Source organism: Echinops telfairi, unplaced genomic scaffold (genome assembly GCF_000313985.2).
Source record: "Echinops telfairi isolate 266 unplaced genomic scaffold, ASM31398v2 ScPeMD7_443;HRSCAF=831, whole genome shotgun sequence".
Taxonomy (NCBI): domain Eukaryota; kingdom Metazoa; phylum Chordata; class Mammalia; order Afrosoricida; family Tenrecidae; genus Echinops; species Echinops telfairi.
This window is the reverse complement of record NW_022104341.1, coordinates 24,936,392-24,954,096: the sequence shown is the minus strand read 5'-3', so window position 1 is coordinate 24,954,096 and position 17,705 is coordinate 24,936,392. Positions and strand designations below refer to the sequence as shown.

General features: G+C 47.7%; 1 protein-coding gene across 1 annotated transcript in view; it reads right to left on the bottom strand.

Moving 5' to 3' along the window:
* Positions 1-966: 966 nt before the first annotated feature.
* Positions 967-17,705, bottom strand: part of ABCA4 (ATP binding cassette subfamily A member 4) — a 139,349-nt gene continuing 122,610 nt past the window's right edge. Inside the window, exons 39-45 of the mRNA XM_045292037.1 lie at positions 15,452-15,613; positions 11,978-12,112; positions 10,896-10,999; positions 10,720-10,812; positions 8,747-8,996; positions 7,457-7,543; positions 967-1,289 (exon numbers count right to left, since the gene is read on the bottom strand). Coding sequence (XP_045147972.1) covers positions 1,281-1,289; positions 7,457-7,543; positions 8,747-8,996; positions 10,720-10,812; positions 10,896-10,999; positions 11,978-12,112; positions 15,452-15,613 — 840 coding nt within the window. The 3' untranslated portion in view covers positions 967-1,280. The remainder of the gene's footprint in view (positions 1,290-7,456; positions 7,544-8,746; positions 8,997-10,719; positions 10,813-10,895; positions 11,000-11,977; positions 12,113-15,451; positions 15,614-17,705) is intronic.

Sequence of the window (17,705 nt, the reverse complement as noted above, 5' to 3'; positions counted from 1 at the left end):
AACTCTTTATTGGCAGTTAGTTGCCAAGTACCTGCGACACGCAAGCAGAGTGCCCGTAACTCCCTAGGGGTTTGGGTTGCTCAGCTCTCTGCTCTGTGTCTGGTGAAGCACAGGGTTCTTGTTGCCCAGGTAAGGCTTTCCATCCTTGCGTTCAAGTTCTCCTCTGTTCCTTTCTCGGTAATAGCTATTAGCCTCTGCTCTTTTTTCCTCTCCCTTCCCCTCTCCTATAGTCTTGGGGCCAGGGGACACCGCCACATCGTGTGGTGACTCAGCGTTGCTCTAGCGAGCGTTTGAACTTGGAAGCCGTCCATGGGTCATGGGGAGGGGCAGCCTTGGTGCAGTCCGTTTCCTCTGCTCACCCATGGGTCCTTTGAAGTGGTTTGGCTGAGTCTTGGCAAGTTTTTATGTGCATAGCTCGTCAACCCATGAACCATCCCCTTCTACCATCACTGCAAACGCCACACAACTCAGCATTGTGCACGCTTGACTTCTTTAGACAAAGATGCAAATATGTTGGATCTTGTACCCAACCAATCATCCACGGATGTGTCCATTCTCCTTCATCACCTGTCCCAGTGGTTCCCACGCGGGAGGTACAACAACAAGCAGGACAAACAGACTTGGAACCTAGATTCAGACAATACCCACTGAAAATGGATGACATCAATATCCATTATTAATTGAAGATTTTCTTCAAATCCTGGAAAGCAGGTTGTGTAGAACAGCAAGATTAGTCTGCTATGCCACTCATGTTTCAGAATCTCGCCATCATTAATTCTTTGTGGCAGCAAATCTCAGAGATGCTCGCAGCAAAACTGGGAGCATCACACCGCAGTCAGAAGCATCTAAAACGCTACCAGAAAGTTCCCACCAAGGAGACCAGGAGTCAGGAGAGTTTGTGATGAGTACATCTGCATTTTATTTTATCCTTAGAAATCTCTCTCTCTCTCTCTCTCTATTACACACACACACACACACACACTCAAAATGAAAGAAACACAGCCAAAGCTACTAGGAGGATGGCATGGGATTTCTACTTCTGTGAGCTGGACAGAAAGCGTTTCTGTATTCAGTTAGCTGATCTGGTTCACCACTATGTGTCCAGAGTTTGGGTTTTCTTTCTAAAGAGCCTCATTTTGAGTTCGCTGTCCCTTCTTCCTGTGGTTGGGTTCATTTACACTGACCGGTTAGCTGGTCCAGATGACCATGTGGACAAGGGTCGCTGTGCCTCTCGCTGCTCGCTCTTCCTTTCCTGCTTAGGGAACAGCCCTTCGAGGCATTCAGCAGACCTGTGGAAGGAGAGCAAATCGGCTCTTGTCACCTCAAGTCTCTAAAGAGATCACGCAATGGCTTTTAGATTCTGAAAGTTAGAGAGTCGGCAATCAATCTCTGAAGGAAGCTCAGGCAAGGCACTGAGATTCTGCCAGATGAATAAGGCTACCGGCGAGGTCTGTCTGCTCCTCTGCGAAGGGTGCAGATGCTTTGCGCACAAACACTTATAAAAGTGCACCTCTATCTGTCTATCTATCTATCTATCTATCTATCTATCTATCTATCTATCTATCTATCTATCTATATATCTATCTCGGAGAGAAGTTATACCCTCCATTTCCAAAAGCTGTTTGGGATTGAATTTTAGCCAAAGAAAGTCACCAGGGCCTTCCTGTCTTAAAAGCCAAGGAAAGATCCTAATTCATGCTACTTCTGAGGTGCAGAATCCCCAACAACAACTTTTTATAGAAATGGCTCGTGGAAAGCATGTCCACTTGCTTTAGTAGAGACCCACAGTTATGTCTTAGAGGGTAAGAGAGGGGTGAAGCCGGTTCACCCAGTCTAGACAAAACCTGGTTTACCCAATTATCTGGTTTAAAATCACACATTCTCTTAAGATGACTAAATGCGGTGCTCAGGTGTGAGAACCACTTTGAGGTGGAGCAAGGGCCCCATCATGGCTGCAGGTAGGTCTGAAACAAATTGACAGGGAAGATGTTTCAGGCAGACACTTATAACACGGAGTCAGAACAAAGGTCAGAAGAAATTGCTTTGACTTTGGCAGACACACGTGGTGACTCATTACATTATGAACTCATTTAACCAGTGGCCCTAGGGGCAATCACGAAGCATGGTGACCCCGAGTTTTGGGTGCAGGTTGACACAGCAAGCTAGACTCCCATGGACACTTTCCTCACAAACTGTTGGTTCAGTGACATTGTGCCAGCCTCTCCTTTCATGGTGTTCTGTTTGTTCCCTTTCTTGTATTCCGGTTTCTCTGCCCCCTTATCTTCTCCCCTTTGCTTTTGAGAAACGGTCGACTTTTGGTCTCATATCATTGGTTTTTGAGCAGGGCACCCACTTGTGCCCCTCGGCCATTTTATTATAATGTTAGCTCCAGGAGAAAGTCTCTGTTCTAGGTTTAGAGAACCCAGATTTCAGGGTGATAGTCTCAGGGAGTCTGTGTTCTTTATGGTTTTATTTTATTTTTGAAATATGGTTTGTATTTTCTCCCATTTTATCCGGGACTAACTACTGTGGCCCTGGCCAGAACAGACAGTTGTAATTCTTGTGGCCTCGGAGTAGGTGAGATTGTGGTTCGTGTAGGTTTGTTTCTTCTCTGTGCTTTTAATTACCTTCTTACCATTTTGCGCTTGGTGAGTTGAGAGGCCTAGTTGTGTCTTAGATGGCCACTCGAAAGCCATCTGAAGTTGTGTCCTAGATGACTCACTTCCCTAGGATGAAGATCATGATTTTTGTGGACTATGTTATGCCAATTGACTGAATTGTCCCAGGAGGCTATCTTCAAACCAGAACACCGGTGCTAGAAGATGTGTGACTATGTCCGAGGATATCCACATTTGTTTCTTCAATGAATATATTTACCTGCACCCACTACACCCACATAGTTGCATTTATGGATCTTTTTGTACTCAGAGGTACTTTTGTTTATTTTCACCTTTGCCTACACCTGTACCTGTCCATTTACCAATATCTATCCCTAGGTGCTCAAACATTCCTTTGTACTCTGGTTGTTGTGTACTCACAACATCCGCACGTGGCAGCAATAGTCCCATTGTCCACAACAACTAGTCTGTGTGGTATAATGAGGGGGTGGAGAAAGTCCAGCCTGTGGGCCCTGTGTTGTTAGGTACGAGTTGGTTCCAACCCATAACAATTTTATACCCAGCAGAAGGAAACACAGCCAATCCTGGGCCATCCTCACAATCATCCCTGTGCTGGAGTCCACTGCTGCAGTCACTGTGTCCATCCATCTCCTTGTGGGCCTTCCTCTTTTCCGTTGCCCCTCGACTTTACCACGCAGGATGTTCTTCTCTAGAGACAGTCTCTTCCTGACAACATGTCCAAGGTATGTGAGACAAAGTCTCGTCATTCTTGCTTCTAAAGAGCCCCCTGGCTGTACTTCTTCCAAGACAGAGTTGCTTGCCCTTTTAACAGTCTATAGTGTACAGTACTTTCAATATTCTTTGCCAGCACCACAATTCTCAAACTCATCAGTTCCTCTTTGGTCTTCCTTAGTCAATGTCCGACGTTCACATGCATGTGAGGCGACTGAAAATGCCATGGCTTGGGTCAGGTGCACTTTCGTTCTCAATGTAACGTCCTTGCTTTTCAATCCTCTACAGAGATGTTCTGCAGCGGACTGACCCACCAGAATGCATCTTTTGGTCTCTTGACTGCTGCTTCCCTGAGCATCGATAGGGGAACCAGGCAAGATGAGATCTTTGGCAACTTCAGTCTTTTCTCCATTTATCACCTTTTGGTCCAGTTGTGAGGATTTGGGTCCTCTTTATATTGAGTCTCATTCCTTGCAGAAGGCTTTCATCCTTGATCTTCACTAGCGAGCATTTCAAGTCCTCCTCATTTTCAGCAAGTGAGGTTCTGTCATCTGCATATGCAGGTGTTTAATCAGCCTTCCTCCAATCCTCATGCCATACTCATCTTCATATAATCCAGTTTCTCTGATGATTATCTCAGCATACAGATTGAACAAGTATGGTGATAAGATACACACTTTTCCTGATTTTAAACCATGCGCTAGTCTCTTGTTCTGTTCACACAATTGCCTCTTGGTCCATACAAGTCCTATGACAGCATCAATACCAACCGTCATCACTCACCTCATCAAGGGAAGCAATTCCAGCCATCACATTAAGCTCATTAAGGGTGAGCTAATTAAATGTTTAATTGAATATAGCAGGCTAATTTTGAAATGGATGATTTTGTATGGCCTGAGAATGATGTTATAAATATCCAATGAGCATTGGTCTCTGCATTTCTCTCTTGTTTTCTTGTAAAAGAAGAGTCACAAAATATTTGTCCTCATGTACTTGACTTATTTAACATTATGCCTCCCAGTTTCATCCACGTTGTAATGTGTTTTGCAGCCCATCACTGTTCTCTGTGGCTGCATAGATGACGTTACATGTATCTACCATGTTTTCCTTGTCCACCGATGAGCACTTTGGTTGTTTCCAGTTATGTGGTATTGTGGATACAGCAGCAGTAGACTGGTGTGCATTTGTCTGTTCCTGTCTTTATTTTAAGGTCTCTAGAGTATATACCCTGTAGTTTTATTTTTGAGAAAGCACCATATTGTTTTCATAGTCGTTGTACTATTTTGCAGTCCTACCAGCAAGGGATGAGTGTTCCAATATCCCCACATCCTTGCTAACATTTGTTGTAATCCATTATTTCTTTGTTTTTAAATCAGTGCCATTCCAACCTGGGTGAGATGGTATCTCATTGTAGTTTGGATGTGCATTTTTATTGGCTAATGATCATAAGTATCTTTAAAAATATTTATTGGCTACTTAGTTGTCCTTTGTGCATTTTGCAATTGGGTTGTTTATCTTTTTGTTGTTGAGTTGTAGTGGTTTTCTATAGAATTGAGAGAGTAGACCCTTATAAGATAAGTAATTTCCAAAGATATTTTTCTCTGTAGTTATCTATTTAGTCTTTTCATAATAGGTCTTTTGATGAAAATAAGATTTTAATTTTCATGAGGTCCTATTTATCTTCGTTGCCTTCTATTCTTGCATTTGTTACCATGTTTGTTATCATATTTTAATAAAAGATTAGGTCTCATAGTTTTCTCTTTATTTTCCAGGTTTGGTGTATGGTGTGAGGTATGGGCTCTGCTGAATTTTTCTACAGGTGAGTATCCAGTTTTGCCTGCATGAGCTGCATGGTATTAAAGAGATTGCTTCTGCCCCCACTGAATAGACTTTTACCTTTCATCAGAAATCAGTTGCTCATAGATGGCTGGGTTTAATTCTGAATTCTCAATGAAGTTCCACTGGTTTATGTGTTTACTGTGAACTAATCCAGGCTGTTTAGATTCTCGTGGTTGCGCAGCATATTTAGCTGCCGGGGAGTCTGAGCACCCCTGCTCCCCCCCCCCTTTCCATTTGAAGATGGTCATTAGCTTTGCAGTTCAGTAAAGAATGTTGTTGGATTTGCATCAAAATTGATTGTTTCTACAGAATCTTTAGGTAAAATAGAAAATTTCATCGTGTTAAGTCTTCCCATCGCTAAGCACAGGGGTCTTTCCAAGTTTTTCAGGTCTCTTTATGTCTCATAGTACTGTTTTATAAATTCATTGTATACGTCTTTTCGGTTCCTGGTTAGGTTAATTTCCAGACCTTTTATTGACTTGAAGATATGGTACAGCCAATTACTTGATATGGCTTTTTTATTTTTCTAACTCTCACCAAACAACTGGGTAAGAGAAGGTGGGGGAAAGCGAATACAGTGAACCCTCGCCACTTCCCGCTTCGACTTCTGCGGCTTCACTCTATCACAGTTTTTGCGTAACAGCGCATGCTCTGTTATTACTGCCACTGATTGCCTCATACTGTACACGCTTGATGCCATAAATAATATAATAAATAATAAATGATAATTGTAACGTCCAAAATGTTTTACTGTATTTTCCCTTTTTCGTTTAATAAATTGGGTAATACGAGTGTACTGGTGACTAAAGGGTGTTTTTTCATGTCCTCTATGCTCTAACTACGAAAATATTTGATTTACAAATAAGGAATCCTACTTCGCGGAATTTCATTTATCACGGTAGGGTCTAGAACCGATTAACCGCGATAAATGAGGGTTCACTGTATAGAGTTATACGATTCACTTGAGACTAATAACAGGGTTAATTGTGATTGTCAAAACCACCAGACGCAGGAGTTGGGACTTTACTGTTCTTAAGAAAGAAGAGGGAGCTAACACTGATGAGCAGAGAAAGCTGTTGGAAGCATGGTGGTGTCAGAATGAGAAAGGAAAACTGCAGTGGGGAGACATGTCTGAAAGAAATTGACCTTGGGCAGATGCGGATGCTGACTCCCTTTCTTCTCCCTTGTGAAGGAAAGGGGGTCAGACCCTGTCCCCAGGCCACACTTACAGGGCACTATTGTAAATGTTCATTCCACAGCTCCATAGGGCTTCTGTCTTTAGTCTTTGATGCATCAAATCTGTTCTTGAGATATTCTCTAAGCCAGGCAGAATCTGCTCAAGGTTATATTTTGGATTTTGTAGACTTGCTTTAATTTTCTTCTGCATCAACCTAAACTTGGATGTGTGTAATTGATGGTGTGTTACACAGTTGGTGCTTGGCCTTATTTTGGCCGATGATTTTGAGTTTCTCGCTCACCTATTCTCACAATTACAGTCAATTTAATTCCTCTTTATTCTGCCTGGTGAAGTCTATGTGCACAGTTGCCATTTCTGCAGTGAAAAGGGTATTTGCAAAAGTAATTGGTCTTGCAAGTTGTACCGTGAGATCTGCAGCTTCATTTCTAGCACTAGGGCCATCTTTTCCAACTCTTACATGAACAAAGCGGAAGATCATTAACAAGACAGGAAGGAAAGTGAAGACCAAAGTGGATATGAGAAGAGACTTTGAACTTGCTCTTGAAAGTAGAGTTTCTAAAACAAATGGAAGAAATGATGATGTGAAACAGCTGACTACTCATCATAGCTCAAGCAGGAAAAATTGAAGAAGAAATTAGATGTAACTGTGTCCTCCATTGAGACGGAGTGCCCAGGCCCCAGTTATCCCTTCTCTAAAAACGCAAACATCTGGCCAGACATAGATTCCAAGTATCTCAACACCCCAAATCTTTTCTCCTATCTTCCTGACAACTGATTTTTAAATTCAAGTTTACTTTTGTTTTTACTTAGCTCCAAAACAGGTGAAGAAGTTCATTTAGAAAACATTCTCTTATACCCTCCTGGTGTGGGGTGGAAATGGTGTGGTAAGAACCGGACAGAGGCATGGTGAGGATCAATATGTAAGGGACGTAGTATGGGGTTGGGGTGGGGGGCCTCTATGTACCAGGTATAGCTAGATCTTGGGGCCCCTCGGACCCAGGGGACCAGCTGTGCTTCCAAGTGGAGGACCCACCCCAAGCCAGAGACTTTGAAATAGGAGCAGGGCTACCTTGGCGTGTGGCCTGGCTCCTGCAGCTCGCGGGTGCAGAGGAAGGGCGTGAGTTTCCGTCTGCTGTTTAGCAAAGTTCACGAATACCTGGTGGCCAGAGAAGAACTGGAATAGGTGAGGCAGTCCCTGAAACATTGCTACCCACTACTACCAACCCTTTGCTTTTATTTTCTGCAGGTGACCTACAAGCCTGCTGGAGTGACCTGTGGCCTGCCCTGAGGGGCACAGGAGAGGGTGGGAGGCTGTCCGTCACGTCCATCACTGCAGCCCCAGAGTCCTGAACAGGCTTGTTTCCAGAGGGTCCCCACCAGTCATGGAGAGGTGGGGCAGCTGAGTTTTAGCTCGCAGGTGTTTCTACTCTTTCAGAGAAAATAATCTTTTTCTTTTTAAGGTAGTTTATCTCTTCTCTTTTCTGAGGGTCTGCTGTGGCTGAGACTGCTTGTGGTGGGTGGGCAAGCTCCCCAAGGAGGGAAAGGGATGCTTGTCTGCTTCCACCAACTTTATTTTACTCTCTGTACCCAAGACCCTGCCAGTCCTGCCTCCTGGTGACTCCACGGGCCTCAGCACGGAACTGTGCTCCAGGGGGTTGTCGGTGGCTGATTGTCAGAATTCAATCACCAGCTCTTTCCTTCCAGACACCTCTGGGTAGACTCCAACCGTCCACCTTTCAATGAGCAGCTGAGTGGGCGAACTGTACCACCCTGGGGCTCCTGACTGTTGTTAATGTTGCTGGTCAAAACAAAGGCCAAAGCCAAAAAAGGATGTGGGCATACATAGTTATCCAAACTCACCAAACTGTGTACTTACAACGAGTACATTTTGTTGTATGTAAATTACACATCCATACAGCTGATCTGTCGGGGGTGGTGGTGGTGGGGCGGGGGGAGAGCCACCTCCACAAACCAGCACAGATAAAATAACAAGCTACCGTGTAGTGGGAACAATGATATGAGAGAGCAAAATTTTCTGATGACTAAAATACTGTTGGAAAACAGTTTCTGGTAGGTCAGATGTCCACCTAATGGACAGAATGCCAGAAACCAAGCCTACTGCCATCAATTTTATTCAGACATATAGCAACCCAATAAAGGGTTTTGAGATTTTATGGGAGCAGACAGCATCATCTTTTCCCACAGAGCAGCTGGTGGGTTTGAACTGCTGACCTTGAGGTGAGCAGCCCAATGTCTACTCCACAGTGCCACTAGGGCTCTGGGAACAGAGAGTAGTGTCAAGAGACTAGACTGTCTCATCCCCCGCGGTGTGGATTCCGGGCCCTGCGGGCGTTCTTGCCTGGTCCAAGGTGGTCTGCGTGACGGAGTACTCCTCAATGAGCAGGCTGTCCTTGTGGGAGAGGAGCAGCTGGAAGATCCGGGCCAGCGAGGAGGAGGAGACCTGGAACTGGAGCATGTTGTAGTGCCTCTCCCTCTGCACGCTGCCCGGGAAGTTCCCCTGGAAGAACTGCTCCACGTGGTTCAGGTCGGGAAGCTCATCCTCCTTTGGGGATTTGATCTTCATTGTGACGATGTAGCCCTCTCCAAACCTAGGGGGTGCACACGGTGTGGGCCAGGTCTCTGCTAGTGGGAGGGTCTAAGACAACCTCCAGCCAAGAAGCAGACATTGTGAGTGAGAATGGTTGGGAATTGAAGGGCCGGATCACAGACTCACTTGTAGGCTTAGAAGTATGAGAAAAATGAACAAACACATTCCCAGTAGGAGCAGTGGTTTGAAGTCAGTTTTGAGGTCTGATATCTGTGATGGAGCATTGGTAGCTCTCACCTTGCAGATGCCAGGAAGCATGAGGTCATTCCAAAAATAACCCAGACTCACTGCCATCGAGTCAATGCTGACTCATAGCAACCCTGCAGGACAGGGTAGAACTGCCCTTGTGAGTTTCCCAGACCGTAACTCTTTACGGGAGTAAAAATCCTCGCCTTTCTCTCTCAGAGTGGCTGGTGGTTTCGAACTGCTGACCAGGAGCATCGCAGCCCAACATGTAACCACTACACCATCAGGGCTCCTTGAACACTGTTATTATGATAACCTTATTTTAACTGACTGCCAACTCTGGCACCAAAAGCTGCAATTTGGCACAAGAGCTATTGTTTATAACAGTTTACCTACAGCAGTTTATCATTTAAGGCAGCAGTTCTCAACCTGTGCATTGTGACCCCTTTGGGGGTCGAATGACCCTTTCACAGGGGTTGCCTAATACATCGCCTAATATTTACAATACAATTCCTAACAGTAGCAAAATTTCAGTTATGAAGTGGCAACAATAAAACGATTAAAAAAAAGAAAAAGGAAGTAAATGTATAGAAAATGATGATGGCAACATATGTACAAATATGCTTGATACAATTGATATAGATAGATTGTTACAAGAGTTGTAAGAGCCCCCAGTAAAATGATCTTTTAATTAAAAAATAATTTTTTTGGTTGGGGGTCACCACACCATGAGGACCTGCATTAAAGGGTCTCGGCATTAGGAAGGTTGAGAACCACCGATTTAAGGGAGCAGGCTAATCTTACTCCAGATTACCGGCATTGCTAGTTTGTCAGTGTAGACCCTGATGGCTCCTCAAACTCAAAAGCATCCAATGTGCTAGAAAGAAACATTGGTTCTTAAGCCATGTGGCTCCTAACCATTCCTACAGTCACTGTGAAGATGAACTCGGTCGTTTGGCCCCATCTGTCATCACACGTGGTGGGATTACGAGGCATGAGAGCATGCTGCCTCATTACGGACTCCCGGCCACAGCCAAGCTGTGCATCCTGATCCTGATCCAGTGATCCACACGCCCATGCCCCTGCCCCCGGCCCTGAACCCCGCCATCCACACATCCTTCCGCATGCCTTCAACTTTAAGCAATGAGTCCATTCGGGAGGAGTTGCTATCTCAGTTTCTACCAAGTTTGTGCTCAATGTAGGGGTTGGCGATTGAACCCATGCTAAGACACCTCGGAGAAGGCCCGCTTCCACGAAGAGTCCAGCCAAGACCTGACGGAGCAGTTCTACTCTGGGACACACACTCTGGGACACAGACTTGGGAACAACTTGCAGGGCAACCAACAATGACAAAGAAGAGCTTCTCATCAGCACCACGGCATTCTCCCACTGCTGGACCAGGAGACCCAGTTACCCACGGCCTCTGCCCATGGGCCCGTGTCCCGAGGGTCAGCAGAGAACCCCGGGTCTGGCTGAACCCCACAGAGGTCCCAGAGATCAGCCCCCCCGCCCCACCCCATCACCACTGCACTCCTTACTTGGACTTGAGGTGCTGAATGGTGCCCAGGCACTGGAAGGCACCCTTCACCATGATGGCCAGCCGAGTACACAGCGCTTCACATTCCTCCATGCTGAGGGAAGGAGTGAGGAGGTGAGGGCGGGCGGGAGGACTGACGTCCACCCTCCCCGAGCCCCGAGCCCCCGGCTCTCTTGCCTGTGGGAGGTGAGGATCACAGCTCTCCCTTGCCCGATGATGCTCACGATGGTATTCCAGAGCATGCGGCGAGCCTGGGGGTCCATCCCAGTGGTGGGCTCATCCTGTGACAAGCGGGGCCAGGGCAGGGGCAGCCGCGCTTTAGAACTGGTCTCTCCTGGTCCTGAACCCACCCTGGTAGACTCCCGCTGAGCTGCTCTGGCCTCGGGGGCAGATGAGCTGACCGACAGCACCCACAGTCACCCCCCTTCTCTGATAGGAGAGGCCCAGGGGGTCTGTCAGGGAAGGGGGGCAGGGAAGGTGTGAGGCTAAAAGCTGCACGGTGAAGAAACACTGATTAAGGCACCCTGGAGTACCCACAAAGAAGAGAAAAGAAAGACGACCGATACGTTGGTAAGGAGACAGGGAGGCGGCCGGGTGACTATTCCGGTTTCTTTCTGTCCTATGAGGCCCTGTTCAGCTACTAACAGAAAGACGGCGGTCTGAATCAATCCAGAGGTGTCGAAGAAGAGAAGCCTGGTGATCTCCTTCTGAAAAACCCGCCATTGAAACGCTGTGCCCACAGGCCACACTCACACACACGGGTTGGCATGAGCTGGCGTTGACTTGACGGCAACTAGGGTTTGGGTTTGGGTTGTGGTTGTAGCCCTGGGATCCTCGTGAACCTCAGTCACATGGGGATAGGGCCTCAGGTGTGGCCCAGCTCAGGTGAGCATCACATGACCAGGGTGACATTGGTCCACGATGCGACATCGGTGGCCTACTTCTGATTGCAAACAGCGCTCCTCTGGCAGAAGCCATTGCTCCCACACACGGAGGTTCCACAGAGCGGCTGAGCTTCCCCACGGTGAGCTCACAGGCCCACGAGGGACGAGGGACATCTCAGAACACTCAGTGAGACTCCAGTGTTATCCAAACGCTGCCCTGAGGTGCTCTAAAGGAGCCTCGGGGAAGAGCGGTCTAGGCTAGAAGCAAACCATTGCATTCTCCCAATTTGCTGAGATCTAAACTTTCTAACAAAGAGATGCAGCAGCAAACTGGGTCCTCCCACACCCTGCCCTGAGGGCTGTCTGCGCCCTTACCAGCAACACCAGCGGTGGGCAGCCAATCAGCGCCATGGCCGTGGAGAGTTTCCGCTTGTTGCCTCCACTGTAGGTGCCAGCCAAGCGGTCTGCGTAGAGAGAGAGGCCTAGGCTCTGAATGCTCCAGTTTGCAACCTAGAGGAGAAAAGGCAATCCTGCTTGAGGAAGACACATAAGCAAACTCTTGAAATACCCGGATCCAAGGTCTCTTGTTCCCAGTTCCCAGCCACCAGGAGGGCAGATTCGGCCCCGAGGAACCAGGGCACCTTTTCACGAGCGTCACGTGCCTTTGAGCCTGGGATGGATCGAGCAGCTTAGCACCCATTGGGTGTAGCCCCTGGAAACTGGCAGGCAGCTTTACAAAGAGCAAAGCAACCCTTCTCACCCGGTGCCGGGACTACGGTTAGAAATGGAGGAGGAATAACTCTCAGGCTGTTTTAGGAGATGGTGCATTCTAGACCTGTTGATTGCACCCATTGGCACGGTCCCACCCGTGGTCTTGTGTTTGGGTTTCAGAGCAACAAGGGATCCAGAGGGTGCCTGCCTTTCCAGAAATTCTCCAAACAGCAAAGTCTAAGGGACACAAGTCTGGTTTTTCCATCAGTAGTCCCAGAACTGTGTCTAATAAATATGCAGGGAGCATGTATGAGGAGCTGCAGACCACTGGTGAGCACAGACCAGAGGGGGAGGCGGTGGACAATCAGAATACACATACTGAGTAGCCCGTGGAAGAGTTCCGAAGGACCTCAACAGGGAATTAGTTGGACATACATCAACAGGTGGATGGGGGCATGTGCCTATGTGGACACGCATGCCACAGGAGGCCATCAAGGGAAGTGCATGGAGACGAGTCCACCAGGCTTGTGCCACTTGTACTTGTGGTGTCCTCTGCTTGGAATGCTTCTCCTAAAGTTAACCACCAAGCTCGCTCACACCTCCTCTGGGTGTTTACTGCAAAGGCACTTCCTTTGTGAGGCCGTCCTTGGGCTATCCCTCCCAAAAGTGCCAACCCCATATTCTCTTCCTGAGAAGACTTTCCACTCTCTGATATCCACTTGCTACCTATCTCTTGCACCAGAATATAAACTCCAGGAAAAGTGTAAGAACCCCTTTATTCTTTTTCTCACACACACACACTTTTTGGACCCACCGAGGTCCTTCACTGCTGAATCATGTTTAATACTTCCGAGGAGAAATGTTCTCCTGTGTGATCCACTCCGTGCATTTAATATGGTCACAACCCTTGGTTCATCGAGGAGTGCCGTGGTTCGAGCAGTGAGCAGCGTGAACCCATCAGCCTCTCCTGGGGAGAAAGATGCGGCAGTCTGCTGTCACGAAGATTTACAATCTTAGTACCACTTCGGGGCAGTTCTCCTCTGTCCCACAGGGCCCCCGAGAGTTGTATTGACTCCCTATCAATGGGTTTCATGGCTTTTCAAATGGTTCAGAGTCCAATTTTGTTAAAGGGCCCAATGGGGTTATTTACCACATTTCCCCTCCACTCACTTCCGGCACAAAATGCAGGTGAGCATTTTGTTGTTATGCCTATTTGCCTTGTGCAATCTGGAACATTTTAAAGACTTTTTAAAATGATTGATGTTTTTGGAGAATACTGGCTTTATTTTGGGGAGTTTAAAAATTTTTAAAAATGTTTCTCATTTGGAATTTGTCTGATGCTTCCTCTTGGTGAGAATCGGGTTATGTGTTTCCAGTCAGAACATGACCCAGGTGAAGCCCTGTCCTTCTCCGCGTGACACATGTCCACCTGCCCCCATCAGCAGTGCTGCTAGCTTTGATCACCTCATCAAGATGTCCACTGAGTCCTCGGCTATATTCGATCCATTGGCAAATAATGACCTGTCTGTGCAGAGATTTTCAGACCGTGCACGTATCTAGCTTCTTAGCAAAAACTTCCCCCTGAGTTAGATCCACAATCTAACCTTTACTGGATATTTGTAAAACCCTGGTCTTCTAACTCCAGAACTTCCTCCAAACTAGCCAGTTGGTTCTCCCTTGAGACTGTGCACGGAGAACACACATCAGTTCCACCACTGCTACACATACCAGCCAAGACAGAGGCCGCATCCTTCCAGTTGTGGGACCCATCTCGCCCTCCTTTTCCGTTGTTCCTATCTAATCTTCCAAGGGGAGCAACCTTGGGGGTGTAGTGGCTACATAGTGGGCTGCAGACTTCAAGGGCAGCAGTTTGAAACCACCAGGTGATCCTGGGAGAAAGACAGGGTTTCCTACTCCTGTGTAAATAGCTAAGAGTCCTGGAAACTGAGAGGGGCAGTTGCACCCTGTCCACCGGGGCTGCTTGAGGGTCGGCATGGACTTGGTGGCAGAGAAGGTGAGGCTCTTCCAAGCTGCTGTTGCCACTGTGCTGGGCACTCCCCCTCCTTTCTTTTCTAGGATTCATGATTCATAGATTTATGGATTCCTGCCTTCCCCCTGGTGGTTTTTAATGAATCAGACACTTAATTATCTTATTATTATTCTTAGCAGACCCAAATGCTAAGATCTTAGTTACAAAGCTTCCTTGTACAGAAAGTAAAAATGTGATTACAATCTCAGTGTAACTGGCAGCCACCAATGGCTCAGACTCCCCGATCACAGCTGCCTGGGCTACAGCGGGGTCTTACACGGACAGCAACCGTTTACAATTTTGTTTGGACGAAGTCCCCAGGCTTGGTGGTGGATTTCCAAGAGGGACTAGCGAGAGGAAGGTGGAATGTCTCAAGAACTGGTCTTTGGCTCTTTGGGTGGGCGGGTGTCCTGGGGTTTTGAATCACAGCTATGTTTTTGAATCTTAAACAGCTACCAAATCCATAGGAGCCGTCCAACCAGTACTGAACAGTTCTTTTGGGCAGGCTATTTGGGGTCTTAATCACCTTCTCCACCATCTGTCTCTCTCTTCTGCTTTCCCTCTTTCTTCCTCCTCTCCATCATCACATCTTCTTCAACTTCTCCATCTTGGCCAAACTCTTCTTCCTCCCCACCGACTTTGTCTTCATCCGCTTCCCTCGCTACATCCTCTTCTTCATCCTCTTCTTCATCAAAACCCTCCTGGCCATCCGCACCTGCCTCATCTCCTCCTCCTCCTCCTCTCCATGCACACTGTCCACCCCGGCTTCTGCGTCAGGGGCTCCTGGTCCTCAAGGCCGTAGCCACCCAGGTAGGTCACTGGGGCAGGAGCCTGAGGACGCCCTCCCGGTAGCCCTCAAGCCGGTGGCCTCACAGCCCGACAGACCCAGGCTTTTCCGACATTCCGCGTTTGCAAAGGTTCCGCGTGCGGCTGTCTCGCCGCTCATTCCCACTTAAGTTGAGATGTGGGAGCTTTGGAAGTTCCTCCGCTCGCACGTCCAGACCACCGAAGACTCTACGGTCTCTGAGCTCAAGCTTTTTCAATTTCGGGAGTTTGGGGAATTTTGAAACAGAAATGAAGCCCACATTGATTAAATGGAGCGACTCTACGTTCACAAATTCGGCTGTTAAACCCTCAATCGCTCCATCATTTGATGTGCAGTTGTCTAGGACGTTCTTGAACAGCCTCGGTCCGGGGTCCGGCTCCTCAGCTCCAGGTGGATCCTTCTCGTCATGTTTCCCTCTTGCCCCGTCTTCAAACTTACCTTTCCACTGGGGGAGGGGGGGGGCGGAGCAGGCAGGCCCGCTGAGCCCTTGGAGCCAAGGTACTCACGGAAGTGGAGAGAAACCATGGAGGCAAAGCGGGTAGGAGCGCAGCGCTAAGATACTTAATTATTCTGAGACCCCAATCTATTGGGCCAGTGGGAGCCCCTCCGGGATGACTTCTGTGGCATCGCTCCGTTATTTTTAGGCTGGCCTTTAGGCTTTCTGACACAGGACAGTGTTTCAGACGTGTTTGATACGCATGCTGTCTTGGATCTGAACTGGCCATTGGTCTGAGGAACAGGGTCTCTGTTGTGGGGAAGAGATCACTGTTTGGCACTTCACGGGCTCATGGCTGCCGGGGGATTTTTGTTCCATGGCCCTGTCAAAGCCCAGAGCTGGGACTGTTGTTGTGCTGAGGTGCCATGAGTCGGTTCTAACCCACGGCGATCCTGTGCACAACAGAATGAGGCAGCCCGGTCCCAAGCCATCCCCAGAGTTGTTCCTGTGTGTGAACCCATTGTTGCAGCCACAGTGTCAAACTATCTGAGTGAGGGCCTTCTTCGTCTTTGCTGCCCCTCTACCAAACAGGACGTCCTTCTCCAGGGAATGGCCTTTGCTGACAATCCATCCAAAGTATGTAAGACTTTGTTCTAAGGAGCACTCTGGCCATCCTTCTTCCATGACAGACGTATTTGTCCTTGTAGCAGAGCTGGGAATACATGCACCTATATCAACCCCACATTCACATACACACACGCAGTGGCCAGCGGCTGTTTTCTATTCTTTCTCAGGAATACACAAAGACTCATCAATAATATTTAAATATTTTCAGGATTCCCAAGTCCACCAAGATAGCTCTAATTCTATTCTGTCCCTTCAGGATTCCTCCTTGCCTTCCCCCAGCCCACACTCGTGTGTCCCTGCTTCTATACTGAATACTCTATGGCTCCCAATAGCCTTAAGACATTTATTCATGTTCTCAATCCCACCGCACATCGACATTTGATGCAGAATGACTTCGCCATGTTATCATTAAAACCTCATCTGCCAGACAGAGCTCACCATTTGTAGTTCTCTCCCCTCCAGACCGTCCAACACTGCGGGTGTACAGCCAAATATTGTGCTCACCGGTTCCTTCTATTAGTTCTTCCTTTGTCCCCTGCAGTTCGATTATGGTATTCACTTGAAATACAATCTGGCTCAAACGGTTTGAGCTTACCTTCAATGTTAGGTTTCACTTTTGTTTCCATTTTTACCCTCTTCCTAGTCTTAACTGATTTTTCTCTTGTGACTATGTAGAACAGTGGTTCTCAACCTTCCTGAGGCCGCCACCCTTTCATACAGTTCCTCATGTGGTGGCGACCCCCAACCATAACATTATTTTCTTTGCTACTTCATCACTGTCATTTTGCTACTGTTATGAATCAGGTGACCCCTGTGAAAGGAATCGCGACCCACAGGTTGAGAACCACCGATGTAGAAGCTCAACATGTTCCCCAAAGTCAAAATATGGATGCAGTGGCTCTAACAATGGGCTCGAAGATAAGAACAAGTGTGAAGATGGCGCAGCACCCCGCAGGGTGTCATTGTGATCCACACGGGCTCCCTCGGAGTCAACACGGACTCCACCCAGCAACAGCAATGGAGGGACGGCATGCGAGAAGTGTCACTCCTCCTATTGCCATTTCATCCTTCGTCCTTTCTATCGATCGGCAGACCAGTGCTTTCTGGGTCATCCCTCCTGGTTTTCCACTTGTAAAACCGACCCAGGCGTGCTTCCTGGCTTGTCCTTTTTCTTTCTGGAAGGGCAGCATCTTATGGATATTCTTCTGCTCTCTGCCTTCTTCACTTCATAATTTCTCTTGGGAATCACTCCCTCTCAGTTCACAGAGACTTCCTCGTTCTTTCTGGTTCGCAGCTGCACGGAACTTCGTGATGTCTCATGAAACCCAAACGCACCTCCATGAGCTGATCCACGCCCTGAGCGCTGCTGTACAGGGTTTCCAAGGCTGTAAAGCCTTAGGGCCGAAGGGTAGCAGCACCCTCGTCTTTCCCCCATGGAGTGGTTGGTGGGTTTAACTGCCAACCTTGTGGCTAA